Source organism: Xenopus tropicalis, chromosome 6 (genome assembly GCF_000004195.4).
Source record: "Xenopus tropicalis strain Nigerian chromosome 6, UCB_Xtro_10.0, whole genome shotgun sequence".
NCBI classification, from domain to species: Eukaryota; Metazoa; Chordata; class Amphibia; order Anura; family Pipidae; genus Xenopus; species Xenopus tropicalis.
The window spans coordinates 63,917,683-63,942,484 of NC_030682.2; the positions used below are offsets into that span (position 1 = coordinate 63,917,683).

Genomic DNA, 24,802 nt, shown 5'->3' on the forward strand with positions numbered 1-24,802 from the left:
AACTTGGTCTGAATTGGCAGCCTAAATCTGGACCTGCATGAACACCTTTTTAGTCTAAACCTGGATCTCAAAATGAAATAAAGCCTTACCCATTGCCACCTAATTATTCGGTCAATGTAATAAAAAAGCACAACATAAGAAAGCAACAAATTTTGCTTGCTGTAGCTCACTAATGCCAGCATTAGTAACAAACTATTGCTAAACAGCATGGTCAACTATTGGGTTTGAGGAATACACTAACAAAGCATTTATATTTCAAAACCTGTAAGAAAAGTAATAATAATGAATAAAAAAAACTATGACATGGCAGAGCAGTGTGACAGGGGCAGGTCACCTCATGCCCAATAACTAGTCAGTTGTAGTTCATAAAAATAGTAAAAATAATGAATGTGCTACTAAGTCAGTCTTAATTGGCAGTCAGTGTAGTTCACACATAAGTTACATAAGTTTCTGTAGGTTTTTGCATAAGTTTTGTAAATTGCGTAAGAGTAGGCGCCCAATAATGTTGCTGTGAGGCCAATAACCAGTCATTCTCTTGCTGCACAGTTCCTGTAGGCAGTGTCGGACTGGCCCACCAGTATACCAGGAAAACACCCGGTGGGCCCAGGTGTCAGGGGGCCCTCCTGCTCCTAACTAATTGGCCAATTGCATGGTCATTCCCTATTTCTGTATGGGAAAAAGAGATGGAAGGATTAAGAAAAGGGACTTGGATAATAAAGAGGCTGAGGGAGGAGAGGAGGAATAATAGTTTAGAAAGTGGGCCTATGGTCCAAGGTTTCCTGGTGGGCCCCTGGCATCTCATTCCGACACTGCCTGTAGAAGATAATATAGGCTAATATAATTCAATAAATAGATCCCAATATAAAGAGTTGATTTTATTCTATAATAAGCAGTTCATATAAATAGTTAAAATGAATAATTAATGTGCTAATAAGTCAGTCAGCTCATTGGTGGTCAGCGGAATTTGTCCCGGCAAAGCTTCTCAATATTATCTTTTGCTTGATACTCAAGTTACTAGGCAAGTATTGCAGGTAAATATAAATAGGTAACTTTTGGCATAACTTTATGCGTAACTTTCCACAATTTGCGCAACTTTTGTTATGCTACTGGCCCTTTATGGGAGAAGATTTCACGGGACCTGGCACAACTATACCTCCTCTCCCCCCTGATGGCGGCCCTGCACAGAGAATAACCTGCTTTAGGAAATCCTCAAAGGGATTCCTTGCCTAACAGCACTATCTAATGACTGGATTAACAAAAGCAACTATGTACATGAAATACAACTCTCTCTATTCCTTAAACTTCCCTCCTGGTTAATGTAGTAACATTTTGATTGCTAACAAGCACACTTGCCTTGCCTGACAGGTCTGCATCATCCCCATTTAGATCCAACTGTTGGCTCTGGGGCCAAACAACAGGGTCAGACTGATCATATTATGACTATTTGATTTTATTTCTCTGCCAATGTATAACTAAATGAGACAATTTTGTCAGCCATGCAGACACGCTCAAACACATGACTACACCTAAGCAAATGAAGCTTAATGTTATGACTACACTGGAACACTTGGACACTCTCCTACCAAAAGGAAGTCATGTTGTCTTGGTGGCACTAGCTGCGGGGCATTTACTATGGGACATCCTACATGACAAATATCACCCAATTGGTAATGTATATTTTATTAACAATAAGAACTGGACTTTTAAAAGTCTTTACTCATTTTGTCAGTGACCCTTTTATTTATCAATTGTTTTATCTTTTTTTTCTGTCTGTGATTTTCTATTTAATCCCCATCAACTAAAATTATCCTTGTTAGAGTCTGACTTTTCTTAAATCAAAAGTAAAATAGGGTTACAAGAGAACAGGTACTGACAACAAACTTATGTAGGCACAGCAAAGCGCCCTCTGTGTTTCAACCAGTGGTAAAGACACATATACAGGTATGGGACCCGTTATCCAGAATGCTCGGGACATGGGGTTTTCTGGATAAGGGGTCTTTCCGTAATTTCGATCTCCTACCTTGAGTCTACTAAAAAAATTATTTAAACAGTAATTAAACCCAATAGGATGGTTTTGGCTCTAATAAGGTTTAATTATATCTTCATTGGAATGTACAAGGTACTGTTTTATTATTACAAAGAAAAAGGAAACCATTTTTAAAAATGTTTATTATTTGATTAAAATGGAGTCTATGGGAGATGGCCTTGCCGTAATTCGGAACTTTCTGGATGATGGGTTTCCAGATAAGGGGTCCGATACCTGTACTACAAATGTATTAAATGCTAAAAGAGGTATTTAGTTTAATGTACTGTCACACCACTATTTCAGGAGCACTTCAATGCCTACAACCTTTTGTATGAATGATGTTGGTGGCTTTTCCAATAAGAAGCTCCTATTCATATGAAGTTCTGAAATTAAGAAACTACACCCCTCCAGCCATCATTCAAAACCCCTTGCCTTTAGATTATATTAGCAATCCTGAGGCTCTGATTCAAGTTAAAACCTTTTTTGCCGAAATATTTTCTTAAAATACAGTATCCTATATCATATAAATGGCATATTTATATTGTTTTGTTATATATTTTGTTAAACAGGCCAGTTGAATAAAGATGTGACATATAATCAACTATACGGTTTCCTAAGCTGTCTTGAGGTAAGCTGAACCTGTATTTGTGGACATATACATAATGACAATATTGGATAGGAAGACCACGTCTCTACTTTATTAAAAAAAAATATATACTTACATAGAAAAGCACTGTGTTACTATGTTCCTTCTCCTGTAATTATTACTTGTTTGCCAAAATACTGGGTAAATTAAAGCAAAGCAAACATGGCACATCAGCAATCAGATGCTATTCATGAAAAATGTGGTTTGTGTTTAGAGCAACCCTTGTGAAGGATGGATGAACAAGAATGAAACTCTTCGAAATCTAACCACTGAGGTTAGTATCTGTGTATCTGTGTGAGATTAACAATAAGCAATACTGCTTTCAATAACATTACAAATGGCATCATCAAGGACTTCATTATTTATAATCAGATACATTTTAAGGCAAATGTGTCTCTACTGAGAAAAATAGGCTAAAAAGAAATGACATATTTTGCTTGTAAAAGAGCTGCAGCAGAACATTAATGAGACACGTCTTTATCAAGGTCAATCTTTCCCATGTGGAGAATTTTCCAGTTTTGCTAAATTAGGTCACAGATGTCTGTACAAGTAATCAAATATTTACCTAATAGAATTTTTGTATGATTTGAGGACATTCCCAAAAGCTGACATTAAGGGGGACATTTACCAACACTTTTTTACCAACTATTTTTTGCGGATAAACATGATTTTTTTCGCCCAAAACTGCAACAAATATAAAATGAAAAATACGCCATCTAAAAGCTGCCGAGGCTATGTGAAAGTCAATGCCAGGTGTCCTTTTTACAAGTGGAAGACCTTTCTTTGCTTTGTGGTTTTGGAGGTTTTCGGGTTTTTTGGCTGTTTTCATTTGTTTGACAAGTGAAAACCAAAAAATTGCATTGTTTTAAAAGGCTCTTTCAATAAATCACTTGCCATTCATAGTTTTAGAGAAGATTAATTTGTTTGTGATTTCAAAAATCTCTAAAACCTTGAAAATGAGAATGTTGATAAATAGGCCTCTCTGGGTCTTAGATATGTGTGGCTACAAAGGATGTAATATGGAAACTGGCAGTTTTCTAGTTCACCCCTCACGGACATATGTTTTGGGAGGGGTGGGCCACACAACAAAAAATATCCTTACAATGGGGAATAATTTATGTCTGTGAACAAATAATACATTTATATTTCTTTTGGCAGTTACGATAGTGTTTATGCACCTTTTTTACAGAAGCCCATCTACTTATATATAAAAAGTGGGTATGTTTCAGCTTAATTTAGGCAGTTTTGTAAAATTTCACTTGCTAAATAAGAATCCAGTCCTTAAAGGGGCATTCCCTTTTCCAATATTAGTTTAATAAATAGGACTTGTGCAGTACATGTTGTTTTAATTATGATACATGTATGTTATTTGTTATTTCTTTAGTAAGAATTTAGAGGTAAATAAATTTATTGAAATCCAATTTTGATGTATTATCACGTAGCGCTGACACTTGTCCAATGACTAGCTTTAGACCTGTTGCCCACAAATTTGTACCACAAAATTAAAAATGTCTAACTCAACATGTGTAGTAGCCCACAGCAACCAGTAAAATGTTTCCTTGGTTGCTATGGCTAATAGATCTAGACAAATCCGGCATTATTTTGTCTAATACATAGACCCCCTACAACCTGACTATTTTTGTCTAATACATAGACCATCTACAACCTATCTTTGCAATAAAAATGCATATTGTCACCCTTTAATGCCTCTGATTTGTATAATTAATCTTAGCTTCAATGTTTATATAATTCACAAATTCCAATGCCAGTTTTTTTTTGCAAAAGGTTGCCTAAAACTGTATCCCATAGTCAAAAATGGCACAAGTAATTTTTTGTTATAAGCAGAATAGTACTTGCATTCACCGAATTACTTTGTAGTTTCATTTTTCTAATATTTATTATAAAAGACACCAGTTATAAAGTTGGATGGACACTCAGCAACAGTAACATTGGGTTCAGGCATACATGCTTCTGAAATTAAAAATATGAAAAATAAATTATATCTTTTTGGAGACAATAGATGGCACAAACTGGAACACCACTGCCAACTGGTGTAGTTAAAGGAACAATGACACCAAAAAAATAAACCTTTTTAAAGTAGATTAAATATAATGTACTGTTGCCCTGCACTGGTAAAAGTTGTGTGTTTGCTACAGAAACTCTACTATAGTTTATATAAATAAGCTGCTGTGTAGGCATAGGGGCCGCCATTCAAGTTGGAAAAAAGGCACAGGTTAGATAGCAGATAACAGATAAGCTCTGTAGAAGACAATGTTGTTTTATCTGTTATTTGCTATGTGCCTGTACCTTTTCTCCTTTGAATGGCTGCCCCCATGGCTACACAGCTGCATTCTTTATATAAACCATAGTAGTGTTTCTGAGGCAAACACACCAGTTGTACCAGTGCAGGGCAGCAGTACATTATATTGGAATTACTTTTATACACTTGAATTTTTTGGTGTTACTGTTCCTTTATACATTTTATTGAAATTAAATCAGCCCAAATATTGAAGCCCAAATCAAAGACATTAGCAGGGGGAGCTCAGAAAAATCTCTATCCTTGCAAACAGCTGTTTATTGTAGTGCCTTATGGGAATCTGTCCCGTTTCGCCATAAAATTCACAAAATGGCAAGAAAATTCACGAAACGGTGAAAAATTCACAAAACTTTTTTGTCGTCCGCGTCTTTTTTGGTCACCCGCACTTTTTTGACACGACCGCGCCCAATTTGATGCACGACAAAAACATTTTACACGTGCCAAATTTTTACGGAAGGTTTGCAAAACAATTCGCCAATGGCGAAATGCGGAAATTTGCTGCGAATCCATGCCTGGCGCAAAAAATTCGCTCATCACTATTCTTCTGTGCTCCTTCTGCTAATGTCTTTAATTCAGTGTTTGCGGTTCTATTGATTGAGAATCGATGCATAGAGTCTGCCAGGCTGTGCACTGAGAGCCTATTCTATCAAATATTAAAGTCTTATATGTTTATAAAAGCCTTATATTTTAAAGCCTTATATGTTTTGTGTGTTATTTTTTTTAAAGAGTTTAATGTATGCCAACACACAGTTCGCTATGCAGCCACTACAAAAAGTTTTTGTTACTCCTACATTTATAAAGAGATTACAGTTCAGACATTCCGACATATCAATAGAATTAAAATTTTAGTAATAAAGTATTTTCTGGTAAACGTCAGTAAATAGAATTAGGGTACACAATGTGAGGTTGGGATAAAGAATGAAGGTAATCTAAGAAAGCACTTTACAAAACTGGTGATAAATAAAAGACATTTAGTAGCAGCACTATATCTGCTGAAAGGCTTAGTTAACAAACAAATATGTTCATGATATTAATTAACATTTAGTTATTTATTATTACTTTTGTCTTTCAGAGAGCCAATCAGCTTTCAGATGTTCTTAAGGAAATAGCAGTGTCACAAAAATTTCATAATTTTGATGTCATCTACATTGGTAGAATTTATGAGAGAGGTAAATCTTTCACATTTTTTTCTGCTGACTTTTCACATATTATTTCAAATAAATGTAGGCCAACTGAAATATCTGATATCTGTTCCGCTTGCCATTTAGTTTAGATACAGTATATACCCAAAATCTAAAAGATCTTCAGTCTAAAGGTGGCCACACACGCTAACATCCACTCACTTGGCGAGCCGATGTGGTCCCCGGGCTGACTAATTTTCAAACATGCCCAATTGAGATCTGCCCGATTTAAGGCCAGATGTCGGTCGGGCAGGCCCGTCATTAGTGCCCATACATGGGCCAATAAGCTGCCAAATCGGCCTAAGGGAGACAGGGTCCAGGCCTGAATAAAAAGTAGACTATTTGTTCTTTCCATGGACCCTAATGGGAACACTAATGGGCTTATTTATCAGTTTTTGAGTTTGTGAATTTTATATTTTTTTTTAACTTCAAATAAACTCACAATTTATTAATCATATAGTGGGAAAAACTTGCATACTTTGAATTTGTGAGTTTACAAGCTGCTGTTAAACCTAGGCTGAGAATCCGACCCTATGCTTGAAGAGTCTGGCCTGGGTGCAGGCACATGCAGCATCTATCAGCCGGAAACTGCTCTAGTATGCAGTTGTGGCATAAAATACTGTATGCTGCATCACCTGCACCTGGACCAAAGCAATGCTTCCAGGTGTAAGCACAACTAGAGGGGCAGATTTCTCTTTTTCTGCCTGTGTGGTGCGGGCCTATGTGTGCGGGCTTGGTGGGCCAGGATTCTGCTCTGTAAGGATCCTTTAGTGGGTAATACATGCTGCAATCCTATCCTCTAATGGGAAATTATTATGTTTCCATTTTAAACTCTGTTTGCAGCAGCATAGCTAATGTGCTTTTATAGCATATTATACACTAAATGACAGATATTTAATCACTCATATGGATCCCAGCCACACTTGTGTTTAAACACACACAAATGGGTCACATTCACCAGAATCCAATTAATCCTATTAAAATTTCAGATTGCACATAACTATGTGCTATAGTTTTTAATTCATCACGCTCTGTCCCCGTTCAATAGATACTGGGTTTTTTTGTGGAATTCTTTCCTTTGACTGAAAGGATTTTACATATGCATTAAGCTGCATGGTTATATAAATAAAAGCATTAGTCCGTGCAAAGAAAATGATCTTAGAAAAGAGAAATGATGTTACTTCCTACTAAAAGAAACAACTCATTATGCTTTCAAGCCACTGGAGCGCATTCTGATTGAACTAACGAGTCATTGCAGGGATTTAAATATTTCATGGTTTCTCACATTGTCAGTCTACATTATTTTAGAATGCAGTGTTCGCTGTCGTACAGTCATTTATGCTTGCTAAGTTTCTATGCATATATATCTTAAATCAAAATAATGACTGCAGCCTTCCCTTTGGAAATGTATCATATTCACTATACATTACTGTAATGTCTGTGCATGACATTGCTGTGCCCTTCCAATATAAACTGCCTACTGTGTACACCAGGGATCCCCAACCTTTTATACCCGCGAGCCACATTTAAATGGAAACAGAGTTGGGGAGCAACACAAGCATGAAAAAGATTCCTGGGGGTGCCAATAAGAGCTATAATTGGCTACATAATAGCCCCTATGTGGACTGGCAGCCTACAGAAGGCTCTGTTTGGCAATATCCTTGGTTATTATGCAACCAAAACTTGCCTCTTTACCAGAAATTAAAAAATGAGCACCTGCTTTGAGGCCACTGGGAACAACATCCGATGGGTTGGGGAGCAACATGTTGCTCACGAGCCCCTGGTTGGGGAACACTGGTGTACACTATAGCGCTACTTAGGAGCTGTACCACTCACCACTAAGGGCCTTTTGCCTTCCCAGTACAGTCATGGCTAGTACAGCTGGCTCCCGAGGAGAGCATGTGCTACAAAGAACTGTCTCTCTTAGGTGCAGAGAGGTCAATCACTTTCATGTCATAATAAGGGTAATAATGATCCATTGCTTTAGATACCATAGACTCAATTTTAATCAATTCACATTTTTAAAAATGATTTCCTTTATCTGTAATATTATTATTACAGATAAAGGAAATCATTTTTAAAAATGTGACAGTACCCTGTCCTAAACAAGATAAAATTACAAAACAATCTTTTTCGCTTTATTTGATATTTAAATGATTTTTCTGTAGAATTAATGTATGGAGATGCATATTACAGAAAGACCCCTTTTTGGAAAACTCCAGTTCCTAAGCATTTTGGATAACAGGTCCCATAAATGTATTTATGATACATTTACTTTTGAGATTCATAATACATCTGTGAAACAGAGCACTAAATCCACTTTTTGTTTGAAAACACAAGGAAGAACACCAATTACTGTCAAGATAGGTGGCCTGGATAAAATGAACTGGATAACAAACTGTAGGCATTGGTTAAATAATTAATTGTGCTTTACTTCAAGAAACATCAGGTGGGAACGATAGGAGGTTTCAGTGTGTTATGGTAACGAAATACATTTGGACCCCAGTATGTAAAGAGCATTTTCATTAAATGGGCCAATAGATCACTACACATGCACATGGTGTGTATAAGAAGTGTAATATGAAATGTCAATGTCTCCAAAAGGCTTAACATGCTTGAAAACCATGACAATATTTGATTAAACTTTATTTAAAATCACATTTGACTAATTCAAAAATATGTAACAGAAAGAAAACAAACATTTTATTTATACTTTGCATTTATATTTATTATAACTGTTCTTTTACAGTATTTGCAAAATGGAGGCAGATGGGGAAGGATCCAGTGGACCTGATTGAACCAGTAGATGGATTTCATCCAAACCAGGTGCAAGAACACATTCTTCTTATAAAAATATGTGTTTAATGAAATACCCTGATCTGTTGCACCGAGTTACACCCCTAATCCACTCCAAAGCCTACATACTTTTAGATTAATATGATTGCTAGCCAGGGCTGTTCCTGCTGTCAAGCAATGTACGAACCTTACATCAAAGGCAATTTCCATTTTTTAAAATGGAACTTCAGTTCTTCAGGTGCATAGAATGCAATAGAGCTCTTTGTACTAGCCATGCGCGCGCGCCCCCCCCCCCTTTGACCTACTCCAACACCAATAATTAAGTGCAGAGTGGGTAAGTGGGGGTAACAGCCCCCGAGGCCATCCAGGTAGCTGAGCAATTTTCTGACTCCATTATACTCCATTAAAATAAACTGCTATTATGTTGACATATAAAAAAACTTAAAATATATCCCAGTTATATTTCTTTAAATAGACAATGGAGTGTTTGTGTGTATGTAGGTGGTACCAGTGCCACAAGTGATGATCTGATTGTAGTACCTGGTAGGAGTTGCTTCCTGCTTGTCTAAGCATTTTACATGGATTGCAGTGCAACTCCACCCACCAGCAGAAACAGAATAGACAAGCAGTAAAAATAAATAATGGAATATAGCCCTAAGTCTACAATGCCAGCACTTCTATTTCAGTTTACTTTTTAGCAAATGACATAGTAACTTAAATTAACTCTTCGATCAAAGTTTATTCAGGAACTGGTGCAATTGCCATCTTGACGTATTAGGAGATTTGGCAACTGAAGTTGCTGCTACAGGTGGTTTAAAATTAGCTGCAGCAGCTAAGTAAGTTTTTCTGTCCAACAGGATGATCCAGCTTAGGTGCAGTATGACCCAGAAATCAAAACTTTTTCTGAAATTATAGTTTCTTTTTTAGATTAGACAAATAAGATTCACTCATCAACAGAAACAATCAGTGAACAGCCTCTTTAAAATCTTTCAATACCTGTCACTCTGGATGTCCAGAGGTTAATAGTAAGGCTGCAGTGTCCCCTCAATCACTTAGATTTCCTTCTCCTCCTGTAACCCACTCAGCCCCCTCCCTCGGGAATTTGCTTTGGCTGTTGGCTCCTGGGCATGCTCAGTTGTTCTAAGCTGATTACTAAACACATCCCCCAGTCTAGCAGCCTGTATAGAGATGGCATTGCTGGTTCTCATAAACACTCAGCTCTAGCTCCTATTTTTTCCTCCCAACTTCCTCTCCTGAGTTCAGCTTAACCATTACAGTACTCAAACAAAGCCATTCTGCCTGTGTGAGCCTGCATTCTTGATAAAATTTATGCTGAAAATTATGTGCGTGTTTGCAGATTTAAATATACCTGATGATGTGTCAGGGAAAATAGCCACCAGGTGAAAGCTGCTATTTGCTTTAGGAAAATGTGATGGTGCTGGCAAACGGAGGGGATATATGCAGTACAAATGATGCCATTTGGGTGGGGGAGACGTGCCCAACTGATACATTGTTGGAAAATGTAGGCTTTACCTGTACTTTAATATTCTCAATGTGGAGAAATTACCAGCACCACAGTATTCACCTTCCTTTTTTTTAATCCTTAAAGCAATCTGTCATTTTTATGGTATACTTTTTATTCCTAAATTACATAGCAAATAATTTACTTTACCATTTAAAATCGAATTTATAAACCAACAAATTTATTTTTCATTAAAGCACAGCAACCGCTAACACATAATTACACACCTATATGGGCCATATAATTACTATTTCCAAATGCTAAACTCCCAAAACAAACCCCTGCCCGGTTCACTTCCCACAGGCAGCATAGGGCAGGCAGTACAGTGACACAACGCTGGCACTGCTTCTACAGTCTGAGGTGTGAGCAGGTAAACAATACAGGAGTTTACAGCCTAAATCTGAGGAACAATGCAGGGGCCAGTTAATCTCAGTACTGATACCATTTAAAGGGTACACAAAGGTAAGCAGTCACAGCAGCCCTGCAGGTGGGGAGCTACGGGCCGCCAGTTGGACAGCACTGGTCTAAGGAATTGTCAACCATCCCTAGAATAAAAGAGCAACAGGCAATGAGTGGGCTGCATGAAAAACAGGCAACTTTGCCCAACATAGAAAGGTTGCCATTTTCTGGCAACAGGAACAAGATATTGAGACCATTACTTGTCAGTTAACTATATCAGCGGGAGAAGCATTAGTCACATAGTAAAGTGCATTTAAAAAAAAAATAGAAGTAAAATCTTTTGATGCAAAATTTTAGTAGCCAGGATATTAACTTGTGCTGTGTTGTATTTCGGAAACAGATTGCTTCTGCACTTGGAGCAGACTTGATTTGGAAAGAAGTTGTAAATATGCGACCAGAAGTGTTTGGAAAAAATAATCCCTACAATGAAGAAATTACAGCAATATTTGGAGACCAAGGAGGACATTAAGTCATGAACTTAAGCATAACTACTGAGGAATTTATCTCGGATACAGCTCCTTCATTTATACATCAGCTATCCATCCCAGTATACACAGTACATTCAAAGTTATTACACAATTTCTCTGCCAGTGTAGAAAATTTCTGCATCTGTCCTGTGTGCATAATGATAGAGAACTGCCAGCCACTGTGCAAACAGAGTGGATTTTGGCCAGAAAATACTGGTGTTTGCATTTTCTGGCCAAAATAAGCCCATTTGCTCAGTGACAGGTGGATTAAACTGTTACTATGCACAAGGGACAAAATTGGTCTGAATTGACCTTTTCAGAGTAAAAGCCGTTTATGCCATAGATGTATGAAAAGGGCCACTGGTGGTAGCAAATTATTTGGCACTGACTGTTCAGGACAATATACTGTATGAGAGGTGTGATTATCTGTATACATCCTAGTTATTTTCTATGTGTCTTTAACAGAAGAGTGTGTACTTGTAACTATAAGGTACTGTAACAAACGAAAAGCAATGGGTTAGAGCCACTTAGCAGAACCCTTAATCCTACCTTCTTGACAGAATAATATTCTTGATCTCATGCAAGATCACTATGGAATGCACTGCAGAAGGTTTTGGATTAATCACATTGGATTTTGAGCAATGTTTTTATACTAAAGAGGTTTGTTTACAATACATCGTTGTAGTACCACAAGAGATAAATGATAATTAAATATTATGTACTTAAATTACAGTAATGTACTACAATAAAATACAATTTTCTTTGAAATGTAGTAGCAAGATGCTTCTGTGCTTCGCATAATCATTTTACTAGGGAAGTTACTGCACTATGATGGAGCTGGAGTTTAGTAACAATGTGACCAATATGATAGTCAGAGATCATTTAAAATGAAATGTACAGGACCCACTAGCCTATTAGTAAGTACCCCATCAGGCATGAAATGCATAAAATGCATCCTCATGTCCTAAATTATTTTTACATCACTGTCTATAGTATATATTGATAGATGCCCTTGTTTAATTATTCAAATTTCAGATATTTGACATTGAATTAATCTTTTGGGCTGCTCAAATACTAAATTTATATATAGTAGGGATGCACCGAACCCACTTTTTTGGGTTCTGCCGAACCCCCCTGATGGATTCTGCCGAATCCCGAACCGAAGGGTTAAAAGTTGCCGCGGTCGGCTAAAAATCCCACCCCATAAATTGTAACCCTTTCCAAATACTAATTAGCATATGCTAATTTATGCTAATTATGATTCGGATTCGGTTCGGCCGAAACCGAATCCATCAAAAAAGGCTGAATTCGGCCCGAATCCCAAACCGAATCCGGGATTCGGTGCATCCCTAATATATAGGTAGATGATTACATTACCAGTGCACAGATAATCCACATGCATAACTGACTTCTGCTTACAACAATGGGGGAAGGGAAATGGTGGCATATTGGTAATATAATTATATCTGTTTCAAAGACCAAACATAAGTAGCTTTAGTTTCCCTAGAGGTTTTCCATGATTAAAATAATAGGCAAAAAGTATGTTCAGCACAAGCTCTATATACTGGGCTTATGTTGCACAAGTGGGTGCGCTGACCCTTTAGGTCAGAAAGAATTACCTTTTTTACCGAGCATCAACAATTGTTACCACTCCGTAAAAACAATGTTGAACATTGTTAAATATGCCCCTATGACTCGCCCTGTTCTAATCAACCCTCTAGAGTTACTCAAAAAAATAAACACAGCAATAACTGATCAGGCTATGGAAGAATGTATTTTTTTTTATTCTGAAACAAACTTTTTTTTAATGAAACATACATAAGTGAATAGTGAAATGGAGAGAAAAGTCAAAACAGACTAGATGATGCAGAAAGAAAATGCAGATTTGTAGTTAGTGACTACCTGTGTTTCAAAGTAATTGTAGTATAAATTGAACAAAGACAACATAAATGTGAATTTATATATTAGAATATCTTGGTTTTCACCTAACTAGTGACAAGAACCCTAAAAAAAGACACTTATTTCAAATATCTGTATGAAAGGCTTCCCGCCATAACGGCCCTTGCTTACAGACACTTTCAAGCCATTTATTTCCAATTGCCTTTCTGGAGTAAAATAAACCTGATCACACGTTTAGCTTTAGTAAATGTTCAGAGATTATAGGCTCCTGACTATTCACAAACTGCAGGTTTACACGTTTTTGGCTTGGCAGCTATCAAACAAAACTCAAAGTAATAGACTATATTTATATACAAATATTTTAACAACTTTAAAAATCTGGCCAGTACTACTGCACTGAGCAGCTTTTATTAAAATAAAATTCTGAAAGGAGGTTGTTCTTTGTGGCAATACTAATAACTACAGTCAATATTTTACAGATTTCTGTAGGTTTTTTTTTTTCAGTTGTGTAAGACGTGGTAGTTTACCTCTGCAAATATTTGCAGAGATACAGCAGAGACTTTAGAAAGGAATGTCTATGGGGAGCACAATTTATTTACTGTTCTTTTCCTAAAATGTAGACAACCACACCATGAGGAGGCAGTCATCAAAACAATCCTCTTAGGTTTGCAATTCTCATCATTTTAAAGGTGCAGACAGCCAGGACACAGGCCAGACATATGAACTGGGCAACTTAATACAAATATGACTTTAGAGAGTGAAGTAACCTAGGAATACCAAACATTGAACTCTATAGCTGTTGTTGATCGCCAACATGTAATCCATGATAGCAATCAGCTGGTGAACCTCCTGGGGTACACAAGTCCACCTCTATCATTTACATTAAGATTATTAATACTTCATTAAAAAAAAAAAGATTTCCAAAATTCCCAGTACATTGGAAAAGTGGACATTAAAGCACGCTGAGCTTGGAGACAGTGTATAATTTTTTAGATATACAAAGTAAAAACTGCATTCTGTTTGCCCATATACCTTTCAGAGAACATGCAATTACTGAAATACAAAAAAATGTTTATGCATATCAACTGGAAGCAATCAGTTTGTATATTGCACATAATGCTAATAAAAAAATCTCTCCCAAATAGCAACAAATAAAAAAACAAAACAAATTTACCTCTATACACACACAATCCTCCTTAAAAGCAACACAAGCAGTAGATTGCTTGGATAACCCCAGCTAGAGGTGCTTAGAGTACTGGCAGTAAACAATAGACCCTGCTATTACGCTCCAGTTTAAAGTACTGTAAATGGTTAGGAGGAGCAAAGTGCAGACAAAAAACCTTTTTTAAAAGCTTGCAGCAAAATACATTCTGCGTGTTTAAAATAGATGAGGTACTAAATAATGGGTGGCTTTTGGGGCCAAATATCCATGACGCATTTAAGGTTTGGTTGTAGGTCTGTAACAAGCATCTGGCTGCCACATTCGGAGATCCACAAGAACTTGATTCAGCTTTTGCATCCAGAGATTCCGTTCATCTTTAGTGTCGGCAGATAACCAGTTCCTAGAGTAAAGAAATGAATAATATCATTATAATTATATGTCACCATCACAGCAAAACAGTATTTCTGGGCACTTTTGCATATGAATTAACTTAAACCTCTACTTGTCTGTATATATCCAAACAAACTACCTAAGCCAGAATACCCAAGCCAGACATTGCTAAAAATTAAAGGCATGCACATTTTAAATCCTTACCAAAATGTAATATATAACAAAAATATATACTTACTTGGTGACACAAAGTGTGTCTCTGCATTGGCTGACTAATGTTTCTCTGTCTCCTTCTCTTTGTGGACGCACAGTAATAAGTTCAAAAGTATTAGGCCGAGCACAAAATTCTCTGTTAGCTGGTTCAATTTTTCTGCTGGTACAGTTAGCCAAATTAACACGGCCAATTGGATTCTAAAAAATAAAAAACAGTCAGTATATATGAGCTCACCATAATACAGCCCCATACTACTTATACTTGGTTTTACTGCTTTAAAAAGGTGTTTTTAAAAAAAAACACCAACTACACAGCCTTTAAAAGTACGTACCTTTCTTTTCTCATCATCTGGATATGTCCAGTAGGAAATACAGTATCCTGATAGAACACACCAGCGTCGATGCCATGCGCCAAAGCCACTCACATCTTCAAACATTGTCTGCACAACAGAAATAAGATCAAAAGATCATGTTTTGTACGTTTCCTTAACCGCTATAATGCACAAAATCCTAACACAAATAAAGTAATAAATACGATTATGATCTTTCTCCTGGGCTTAATTTTTAGTTATGAGTGCAACGTATACAGATCCATATTTAAGGATCACCCTTAAATTAAATATATTTAGAAATCTGTATTCACTATGCAGCTATGTTGACCACACCAAGATAGGTTCTGATTCAGTCTTCATTTTTTGACAGGGGAAAAGAGACTGTTTAGGGTATGGACCCACAGCAGGTTATTCAGCCTTCTCTAAGACATCACACGGCAAGGGTACAGTACACCATGATTTAATTTTTAAACCACTTAACGCAAAAAAAATGTTTCTGCATTTAGCATTTGTCCTTTTGGGTATGGCGCCATGTCTGTATGTGAGCAATTCTTTTAAGCTGTACCATGCAGACACTTTTTAAGAAGCAGCTGCAAACCAAACAAAGTAAAACCTACCAAGAAACCTTTTTCCTCAACAGAAGAATTCACTTGGCATTTGATTTTTAAGTAGATGTGACCTTCTAATGGAGACAAAAATGGAACCTGCAAAAAAATAAAATAGAAATTGGATCGTAATTTATTTTTGCTGTGTTTAGCATAATAATTATGATATCATTAAGATATGGAATATACCAAAACTTTTTTTTGGGTTGAAAATGTGGGTATAATAAAAAGAAAATAAATATTGCTTTTTTTTTTTTTTTGTCCATAGCATATCCAACTGTCCTCTTGTAGCCAGGAATAAGATTTGTTTACCTTTTGAAACTAAATGAAATGATTGTCAAGACTTACTTTTTCAAGAGGTTGAACATGATAGACCTGTGCCTTTTATTAAACATTTTCACTATGTAACATTAAAAAACAAGGTTTGGTTGTTGGACTGTTGGGAGCTGCTATCAAAATCAAATATAAAAAAAATTTGTTTGTGTTTTTGAAAAAAGGATTTCAATGCAGGATTCTGCTGGAGCAGATCTATTAACTGTTGTGTTTTGGGAAAAAAGCATGATTTTCCAAGACAGTATTCCTTTAAGTCTACTAAAAACATTTAAACATTAAATACACCCAATAGGACTGTTTTGCCAGCAATTCATGCAGGAGAAGTTATCAAATATAAGGTACTGTTTTATTATGATAGAAAAAAGATAAATAATTCAATTTTTTCAGTTATTTTGCTTTGTTAGAGAGCCTTCCTTTATAATTTGGAGCTTTCTGTATATCGGGTTTTCAAATAAATTATTCCACATCTGCACCTACATTCTATCATCATTTCATGTATACCTTGTCCAGAAGGAATTTACTGCTCCCAATTGAAGAAAGTGTGAGCTTGTGTGATCCAACAAGTACAAAATTACTGGTACGAACAGCATTAGGTCCTCCGGGACTTGCCAGTGCTATAATGGAACAATCATTTATAAAAATGTTAAATAAAAAAGTATTTGCTGAGCTTGCAGTAGACATTTCCCAATTCCCCTGTATATTCTGATGGAAAACAGAATGAATGTAGGAGCCCTTTATAGTCAAGGATCAGTTAAAGCCTACTTCACATACCGAATAGGCAGATTGCATACAAACAATTTTAAATTTGGCTTACCTGGTGTATGTATATTGCTTTTCTGAAATCAGAAAAGGAAAGAAATAAATTCATGGTGTTAAGATCCACACATGTTAATACAATCAGGCAACATGGCAAAGCATTCTGGCAACATTATAAACCCAATCAACAACATTATTTATCTCTTTGCAATGAATACATGTAGATAAGGGCAAAGTGTTTGATCTTGGTTGTGGCTTTAGAAGGACTTTGTTACATGGATTATTCTCAGAGGAATCATGTGTATTTCAGTAAATGTTTATCTCAGTTATGACAGAGGAAATATGCAGCTTTACTTTTAATAAAAGTTCTCCTAATCTAGTTTATCTTAAAATGGATTTATCTCACCTTAAGAGAGAAGGAAAGAGAGGAAGAATTATTTACAACAATTACATTCTAGACAACAGTGTTTTGTGTTGCTATGGTCACTTGTGCATGCAATGGAAAAAATACTTTAAGGCTTCAAGAAGGGGTTGGATGGCTTTTTAGAAAGTGAGGGAATACAGGGTTATAGGAGATAGCTCTTAGTACAAGTGAGGGAATACAGGGTTATGGGAGATAGCTCTTAGTGCAAGTGAGGGAATACAGGGTTATAGGAGATAGCTCTTAGTGCAAGTGAGGGAATACAGGGTTATAGGAGATAGCTCTTTGTGCAAGTTGATCCAGGGACTGGTCCAATCGCCATCTTATAGTCAGGATTTCTTTTCCTCCTGAGGCAAATTAAAGAGGTTTCAGATGGGGTTTTTGCCTTCCTCTGGATCAACTAGCAGTTAAGCAGGTTTCATTTAAACACAAAAGATGACGTTGATAGATATGTATCGGCTTTCAACTTAAATTACTATGGAAAGAGCAGAACAGAAAAGTGAAAAAAACCCCAACAAACATGAATTACAAAAAATGGATGCCAGAGTCCACATGCCCTACAAATATATAACACAACCTGCAGACAGTAAAGTCTGCACACATGCACAGAAGTGACTTGCTGTCAGTAATTAAGAACACCAGAGAACACCAAAGGGTACCGCCACATGGGGCAATTTGGAGTTCCGATGCTAGCTTATCTGACGTTTGGCCCAGTGCACTCAGATAAAGAGAATATCGCCTGGAAATGTTCATTGCCACATTCCAAAGTGATAGTCTCCTGACCAAGGAGTGCACTGCAGGCAATTACCATTCAAGTCATGGGGTAGTAGTGTTTGGAATGTCTGATGCTCAACTAGCAAGTAAGCCTACGAGTGGCAAAATGCTCTAAATCACCATGTGTGCCAGTGCCCTGACTGGAAAATAGCCCCTTTGCATATATAAGAACAGCCTAGCAGTAGAGGACATCAGAAAGTGAAAGGATGAGGTTAATATGGCTTTTCATTCACATAGGTGGTGCTACTCTATGCAATTAGCTTTTTTCCCCACGTATTTAAAGAGGAAAAGGCTTAAATACAAAAAAACTAGAAGCCTTTAGATAAATTTATTAGAAGTCTATATATAAATGTTTTGTACTGTTTTTTTTATTAATTAATCCAATAAACTTGTATTATAGCTACTAGAAGGGCACAAGTCACCATTTACATTAATGGTGGATTCTCAAAGAAAATTTCATATTCCGCTTGAACTTACAGTAATAGAGGTTAGCAGTCTCTTTGGAGTTATTGCCTAAATAAGAACACAATAAATTCATGAGGATGAGCAATATAAAAATCACAATTGTTAAAAACATGTAAAATAGTAACAAACAAATATATTCCCCAAAACCAAAGCAAACAAATAAAATGACTTTACAGAATTCAAACATACTTTTTGCAGATGAATTGGTGAGACTTGTATACACCGTGCATAACATGGTGTGCAGGGCTCCATACATGGTCTTGCATAGACACAGTGTGGTCAATGTGGAGGTCCCAAGCATTCTGGATAATAAATCCCATACCTGTTCTATTACCTATACTAAACTAACTGTAGACTTTAAGATCCCAGTTGCCATGGATATTATGTTTGACCCCAACAAACAACATCACAGAGAGGCCCTGTGCAGTCCCATTAGAAATGGCCCACATCCATGATCGGATACATTCCTTACCTGATGGTACTTCCAAATAAATACAACACATCTTGCCTTTATGTTAACTTTAGGTGTGTTATAGTATGTTGTATTCTGAGCAAGTTTTCAATGGTCTTCATTTTTCATAGGCAAATAGTTCAAAAACTCTCTCTTCTGCCTATTTCCAGCTTTCAAATGGGTGTCAGCAACACACCAGGCAAACATCTACATTGCTTTGTGATGCTATAATTTTATTTCTGATATTGCTCATCTTTCTATTCAGTCCCTCTCTCTTTTTTATGTTCCAGTCTGCAATAAAAATCACTGCCTGATTGCTAGGGTAAATAAGCCAAACTGCAGAGCAGAAAAAAAGCTAATAATTCAACAAAAAGTTAATGTAAAGCCAATATTTTGTCAGCTTTAGCAGACACTATACAAAAACCAAGGTTCCCCTTGAGCCAGGTTAAAAAAACACCTCTAAGCAAATAATGTTATGGATTCATTTATAAAAATTACTCTAATAAAATAGAGTAGAAACATTAGGGTTCATTTACATCAGCTGAGCACAAGAGAAATGCCACTTTCCCAAAATGCAGAAATGCAAGTGTCATTACAGCTGCATTCTGTCTGGCTAAAATTCATCCGATTAGGCAAAACAAATGCAACTGCACTTTTTGTCACTATGGCATAATTTCCGTTGTTTAGCATGTGACTGACTTCTGCACAATTCTTTAGGTGCAAATGCACTGCGCACTTATTGACACTTGTCCCAACTCAAAAAAGCCCAATCTAGGATTTTGATCGGGGGGTTGCAATTTTTTGGCTCTATATCCTGGATAATTTTCTAACAATTTGGTTAGGAAAGGCCAAATCAGCATCTGCTGTCTGTTCATTTATGGGCACCTTATAAAATCCATAAATCTTAATGCCAAACAAATAGGATCCCAAAACAGTGCACTTCAGACAGAAAAAAAAAAAAATCTACCATGTTGGAAAATCCAATCCCATTGACGTTTCTCTGAAGAACATGATAGGACTGCTGGCCCGTGACTAAACTACTGATCAAATAACTAACTGCAACTTGCTGGTGTTTCAAACAAGTAAGGCATAGGTGTTGATGAGCAATGGATTAAAAGGTTGATAACAGGTATAGAGCACTGCACACCTACCACCACAACCCAGTGCACAAGGTATGGTAGGTACACAGAGTATCGTACCAAACAAACAAGCATTCTATATTAGCTGAAATGTAGAAATGCAAGGAGCTCTGCAAATAGCCTGGCCAGGAGAATCCACATTTAGCATGTTTTTAGCTAAAATAGCATGAGAACAATATTCTGTTAAACAATGTTTTGCTATAAGAGCCGTTAAAGTTAATAGAAAACTGTACACCATTTAGGCAATGTACACAAGTTGATCTATGCATTGTTCATCTGTTTTCCTATCTGACCTCTGGGCAGTGTTTTTTTAGCTCAACATACAAATGCAGTCAAGACATATTTTCTAAGTTTAGTTGTTGGCCATTTCTGTATTTTTCCTGAATACAAAAATACATAGGAAAATAACATCACTAGGGATAGGAGAAGGAAGAGGGGCAATGCAGAGCAGCTAACCATACAAAAATACACAGATTTTAAATTACTTTACCCATCCAAAAACCTTCTTGGGAACTCCACTAGCTACTTACATTAGGCATATTTTAAATAAGCGGCAGAAGGCAAAGGGTGCTCTCTTATGTTGAAGCTATGCACCACTTTTGGAAACTTGGCCCATTATTTCTGAATGATAAGAGGGTACACAACTGTGTGGCTCTGCAAGCTACACCCACTCTTTGAATGCACCTCAAGCCATTATCCAGGCGCATATTTTAATAATGAAACATGTAAAAATATTTTAACTTTTTTTTTGAGAAAGGACTTTTGAGACTCTGATTCTTTACAAATGTATTTACCAATACCTACTTTTGACTTCATTGTTTTTTTCTTCTTATCGGGGGCAAGACCTTCCTTTTTTTGTACCTGCAAACCAGAAGAATACATTACGATTCTTGCTTTTTAAAGAAACCAACTGTTTATGAGAGGAAAAATATATATATATATATATAAAAAAAAAAAAAAAAAGACATACCAAGCTATATACTTCAACACAGATCTCAAAATCATTGGAAACATCCTCACTGCAATGGAAACAAAATATATTAATCATGTTAAAAACAAGAATCTCAAACAGGAATGCATGTGTAACAAATATAGATATCAAAAAGCATCCATTTGGAATCAAGTTAACCTAAGGTTACACAGGACTACTTTGGATCCTTTAAAGGGCAAATATAACCCCTTTTTGACATGATCTCATTTAGTTAATATGCAAAAATGCAAAATACTATTTGAGCTTCCAAAGGGCAGCCATTCAAAGGAGAATAGGCACAGGATACAAAGCAGATAATAGATAAGACACGATTATATTTTGCTAAGCTTATCTGTTATCTGCTGCTTAACCTTTTTAAAAAGTCAGTTGCGACGACTAATCCTGGCGAATTACCCGCCATAGGTTACTATACAAGTCTCTGTGACTAATTGCGTGCCATTTGCGCTGTGCTGATTAGTCATTGCGACTTTTTAAAAAGTCACGGCTACTAATTTCTGTGTGACTCTTACCCATACCCTTATATTTGAATTACTTTAAAACACTTATGTTTTGGCGTTACTGTTAATTGAGCATAAACCTTTGGTTTAAAGCTATAGGTCTCTGGCTTTTCCACCTGGCTAATAGGAATGATAGTTAAATGCTGGTGTCACTAATACAAGCAGCAGTTAAGTAATTATATAATTCCATAGTACTCACAGAGAAAATGTTGTTGGGAAGGCAAGAGCATCTCCTTTCATGGTACTTGAAATGCTGGCAAGTGGGGTTGCTACCATGTTTTCAGCTCCAGCTCTTATCATCATGAAGAAATAATAATTTGCAGAATCTGTAGGTACACATGGAACTTATTAAAAACAAAACAAATCAATTCATTTAATGAACAGTTACTGAAAAATCGAATGCATATAACTAATATACTAGTATGCAATCTTTTATCCAGAATGCTCCGGACCTGGGGTTTTCCAGATAAGGGATCTTTACGTAATTTGGATCTCCATACCTTAAGTCTAGTAAAGAAATATTTTAAATGTTAAATAAATCCAATAAGGATTAATTACATCTTAGTTAAAATCAAGTATAAAAGGTAATTATTATCAAGTGCAAGGTAAATTTAAAAAAAAATAATTATTTGCTTATAATGAAGTCTATGGGAGATGGCCTTCACGTAACTTTCTGGATAATGGGTGTTCCTGCGTGTCTTAAAATGAAAGATTCCTAAAAACTATATTGGGAAATCAATTCAGACATTAACTAGCATTTTGCCACACCTCCCAAAAAAAGTCACAAAATGTCATGTTTGCCATTCCTAATGCTCAAGTGCAAACTATACTTACACTATGTTCACTATCCTAAAAGTTGAAATTTCCAGATCTTGCTTCTCATTTTTAAATAGCACTCACACCTCACAAATCAAATGAAGATATAAATTGCACCTTCAAATGCTTTTACTGTCAAGTCTTAGTGCTTAATTGCATGTATTAGCAAAATGAAGATGTCATAATAAAAAAAAAAATGGATTACATAACTGGTGAAGCTCTATAACCAGGACATTTTTCTCACTATATAAATTGCTTTAATACAAGCTATAATATATACAACATCATTAACATTGCATGCAAGGTTTCAAAATATACTTTTATTTATTTATTTTGTATTTAAATCTGTAGTTGATCAAATGTATCCATGCAGTGTAACACCACCATCTACTAGTTACACAAAACCATGTTTCGACTACATAGGTTTTATTAGATAAAACTAAAGCATAATAAATAATGGTATAACACTAATAGCTTGATGTTCGCAAAGTAAGGATAAAATAAAAATATTTTTACCCATGCTTTGAGTGAAACTAAGGTATATTAAAATTAAGGTATAACACTAACTAATCTTTTGACATTGATTAGCAAAGTAAGAATAAAAACAAATATTTTTACCCATCCTTTGAGAGGCGTTGCAGACAAAATCAGCTTTCAATGGAAGAAACATTTCAGACACAAATATACAACCTCTTGACGGTGCATTCTCATTAGAAACATGTTTCTTCTGACTTTGAGGGCCTTCATTTTTTATTTTGTTTAGTTCAGCTATCAAAGCAGCTCTTTTTTCCGCTAGTAGAAAAAAAAGCAATAGAATAAAAAAAATGTTAAACAGTGATAAACACGGTGAACAGATTCTATTTGCCCAATTTTCCAGCCTCAGGGTTTAAAGCACTTACTTGCTACTATTAGTAGTTTCTCAGCCTCTGCTTCTGTTTCAGATCCTTTCCCATGCTCTTCATCTATGCAACAATTAAGAGCTTGGCTTGCTTGGTGAATTACAGTCTGCTGCAAGTTTACTTCATTGTTTAAAGCCTAGGAACATTTACAAAGCAAACCACCTTAAAGAGATGTTTCAAAACGCAGGGGGCAGTAAGATAAGCAGCAGTTTTGGAAGTAAAACATCAAATAAAGCATCAAACTTCAGCACTTAACCAAATACTGAATTCTTCTGCAAATCAAAGAAAAATTCTATGCAAAATTCTATACCAATCGGTGCAGAACTTGCCAACAGAACACAGGGAGTGGTTCATTATTGCCTTTCATGTAGAACTATACCAACTGCCTGTCCAGAAGAACTCCAGAAGAACCAGTCCACATACCCTTGCCTACCAGCAGTTGTTTCCTTCTAATTCTTGCAAAAGTAAAATGCACAGGTCAGCCTTTATAGAAGAATAAAACCCTAAAAACAAATATGGCTACAAATGCTATATTTTTATACTAAGTTTAATGCACCAGTAACAGTAAAATTGAGCACAGGAGCTCACCATCTTGGGTCCTGTTGCGACACCCCAAACATAATGTGCAGCATTTCTGCCCTACTTCTTTGTTAAGCTTCAATTCCTCTGTAAGTTAGAATGCCCATTCACTTTCATATTACTAGGCTTCTAACTGCCACAGGCTTTCTTAGAAGACAACATTAACCAAAAATCTTTGTGCACCATAAGTCTAGATGAAACAGACAAATCTGTTAATGAATGTTCCTTCTAATTTCTTTTCGACTGTGTGAAAAAAAAAAAACTTTCATGTGCACATTTTAAATTTGTGCGTCTTTTTAAAAATGGTTTTATCAGGTCAGAGCACACAAACTGTTACATTTCACATGAAATACTTTGTGCACACCACAAAGGAAATTTTCATTCCAAAATGCCCAATGCAGAAAAGGTCAAATTGATACTTAGGTTGAACTCCATACAGATGGAGCAAACATTAGCTAGTCAGTTGGTTCATATGGGCCACTCAGTATGAATACATTTTACATCAACTCTTTAACTACTCCAATAAATGCTTTTTTTGTGGGGAAGGGTATTATCTGGAAAAGATTCAACTGCTACATAAGTGCACACAAACTTTTCTAATATCGTTTGTAACCCTTGTCACAAAACTACAAACAAGTTTCCATGCTTTTACCAATTTAGCCATAC

The 24,802-nt window shown here is 36.2% G+C and overlaps 2 protein-coding genes across 2 annotated transcripts in view; one reads left to right on the forward strand and one right to left on the reverse strand.

Annotated features, from left to right (window-relative positions):
• The window catches only part of aoah (acyloxyacyl hydrolase), a 46,511-nt gene extending 34,329 nt beyond the window's left edge, over positions 1–12,182 (forward strand). The window contains exons 16-21 of the mRNA XM_002939415.5: positions 1,495–1,667; positions 2,596–2,654; positions 2,887–2,946; positions 6,062–6,158; positions 8,920–8,996; positions 11,288–12,182. Of these exons, the coding sequence (XP_002939461.2) occupies positions 1,495–1,667; positions 2,596–2,654; positions 2,887–2,946; positions 6,062–6,158; positions 8,920–8,996; positions 11,288–11,416 (595 nt within the window). The 3' untranslated portion in view covers positions 11,417–12,182. The remainder of the gene's footprint in view (positions 1–1,494; positions 1,668–2,595; positions 2,655–2,886; positions 2,947–6,061; positions 6,159–8,919; positions 8,997–11,287) is intronic.
• A 993-nt stretch (positions 12,183–13,175) lies between these two features.
• The window catches only part of LOC100491625 (anillin actin binding protein), a 30,480-nt gene continuing 18,853 nt past the window's right edge, over positions 13,176–24,802 (reverse strand). The window contains exons 13-24 of the mRNA XM_002939414.5: positions 23,558–23,693; positions 23,277–23,450; positions 22,042–22,168; positions 21,325–21,373; positions 21,159–21,215; positions 18,777–18,812; positions 17,163–17,184; positions 16,850–16,962; positions 16,028–16,114; positions 15,411–15,518; positions 15,104–15,276; positions 13,176–14,875 (exon numbers count right to left, since the gene is read on the reverse strand). Coding sequence (XP_002939460.1) covers positions 14,752–14,875; positions 15,104–15,276; positions 15,411–15,518; positions 16,028–16,114; positions 16,850–16,962; positions 17,163–17,184; positions 18,777–18,812; positions 21,159–21,215; positions 21,325–21,373; positions 22,042–22,168; positions 23,277–23,450; positions 23,558–23,693 — 1,206 coding nt within the window. The 3' untranslated portion in view covers positions 13,176–14,751. The remainder of the gene's footprint in view (positions 14,876–15,103; positions 15,277–15,410; positions 15,519–16,027; positions 16,115–16,849; positions 16,963–17,162; positions 17,185–18,776; positions 18,813–21,158; positions 21,216–21,324; positions 21,374–22,041; positions 22,169–23,276; positions 23,451–23,557; positions 23,694–24,802) is intronic.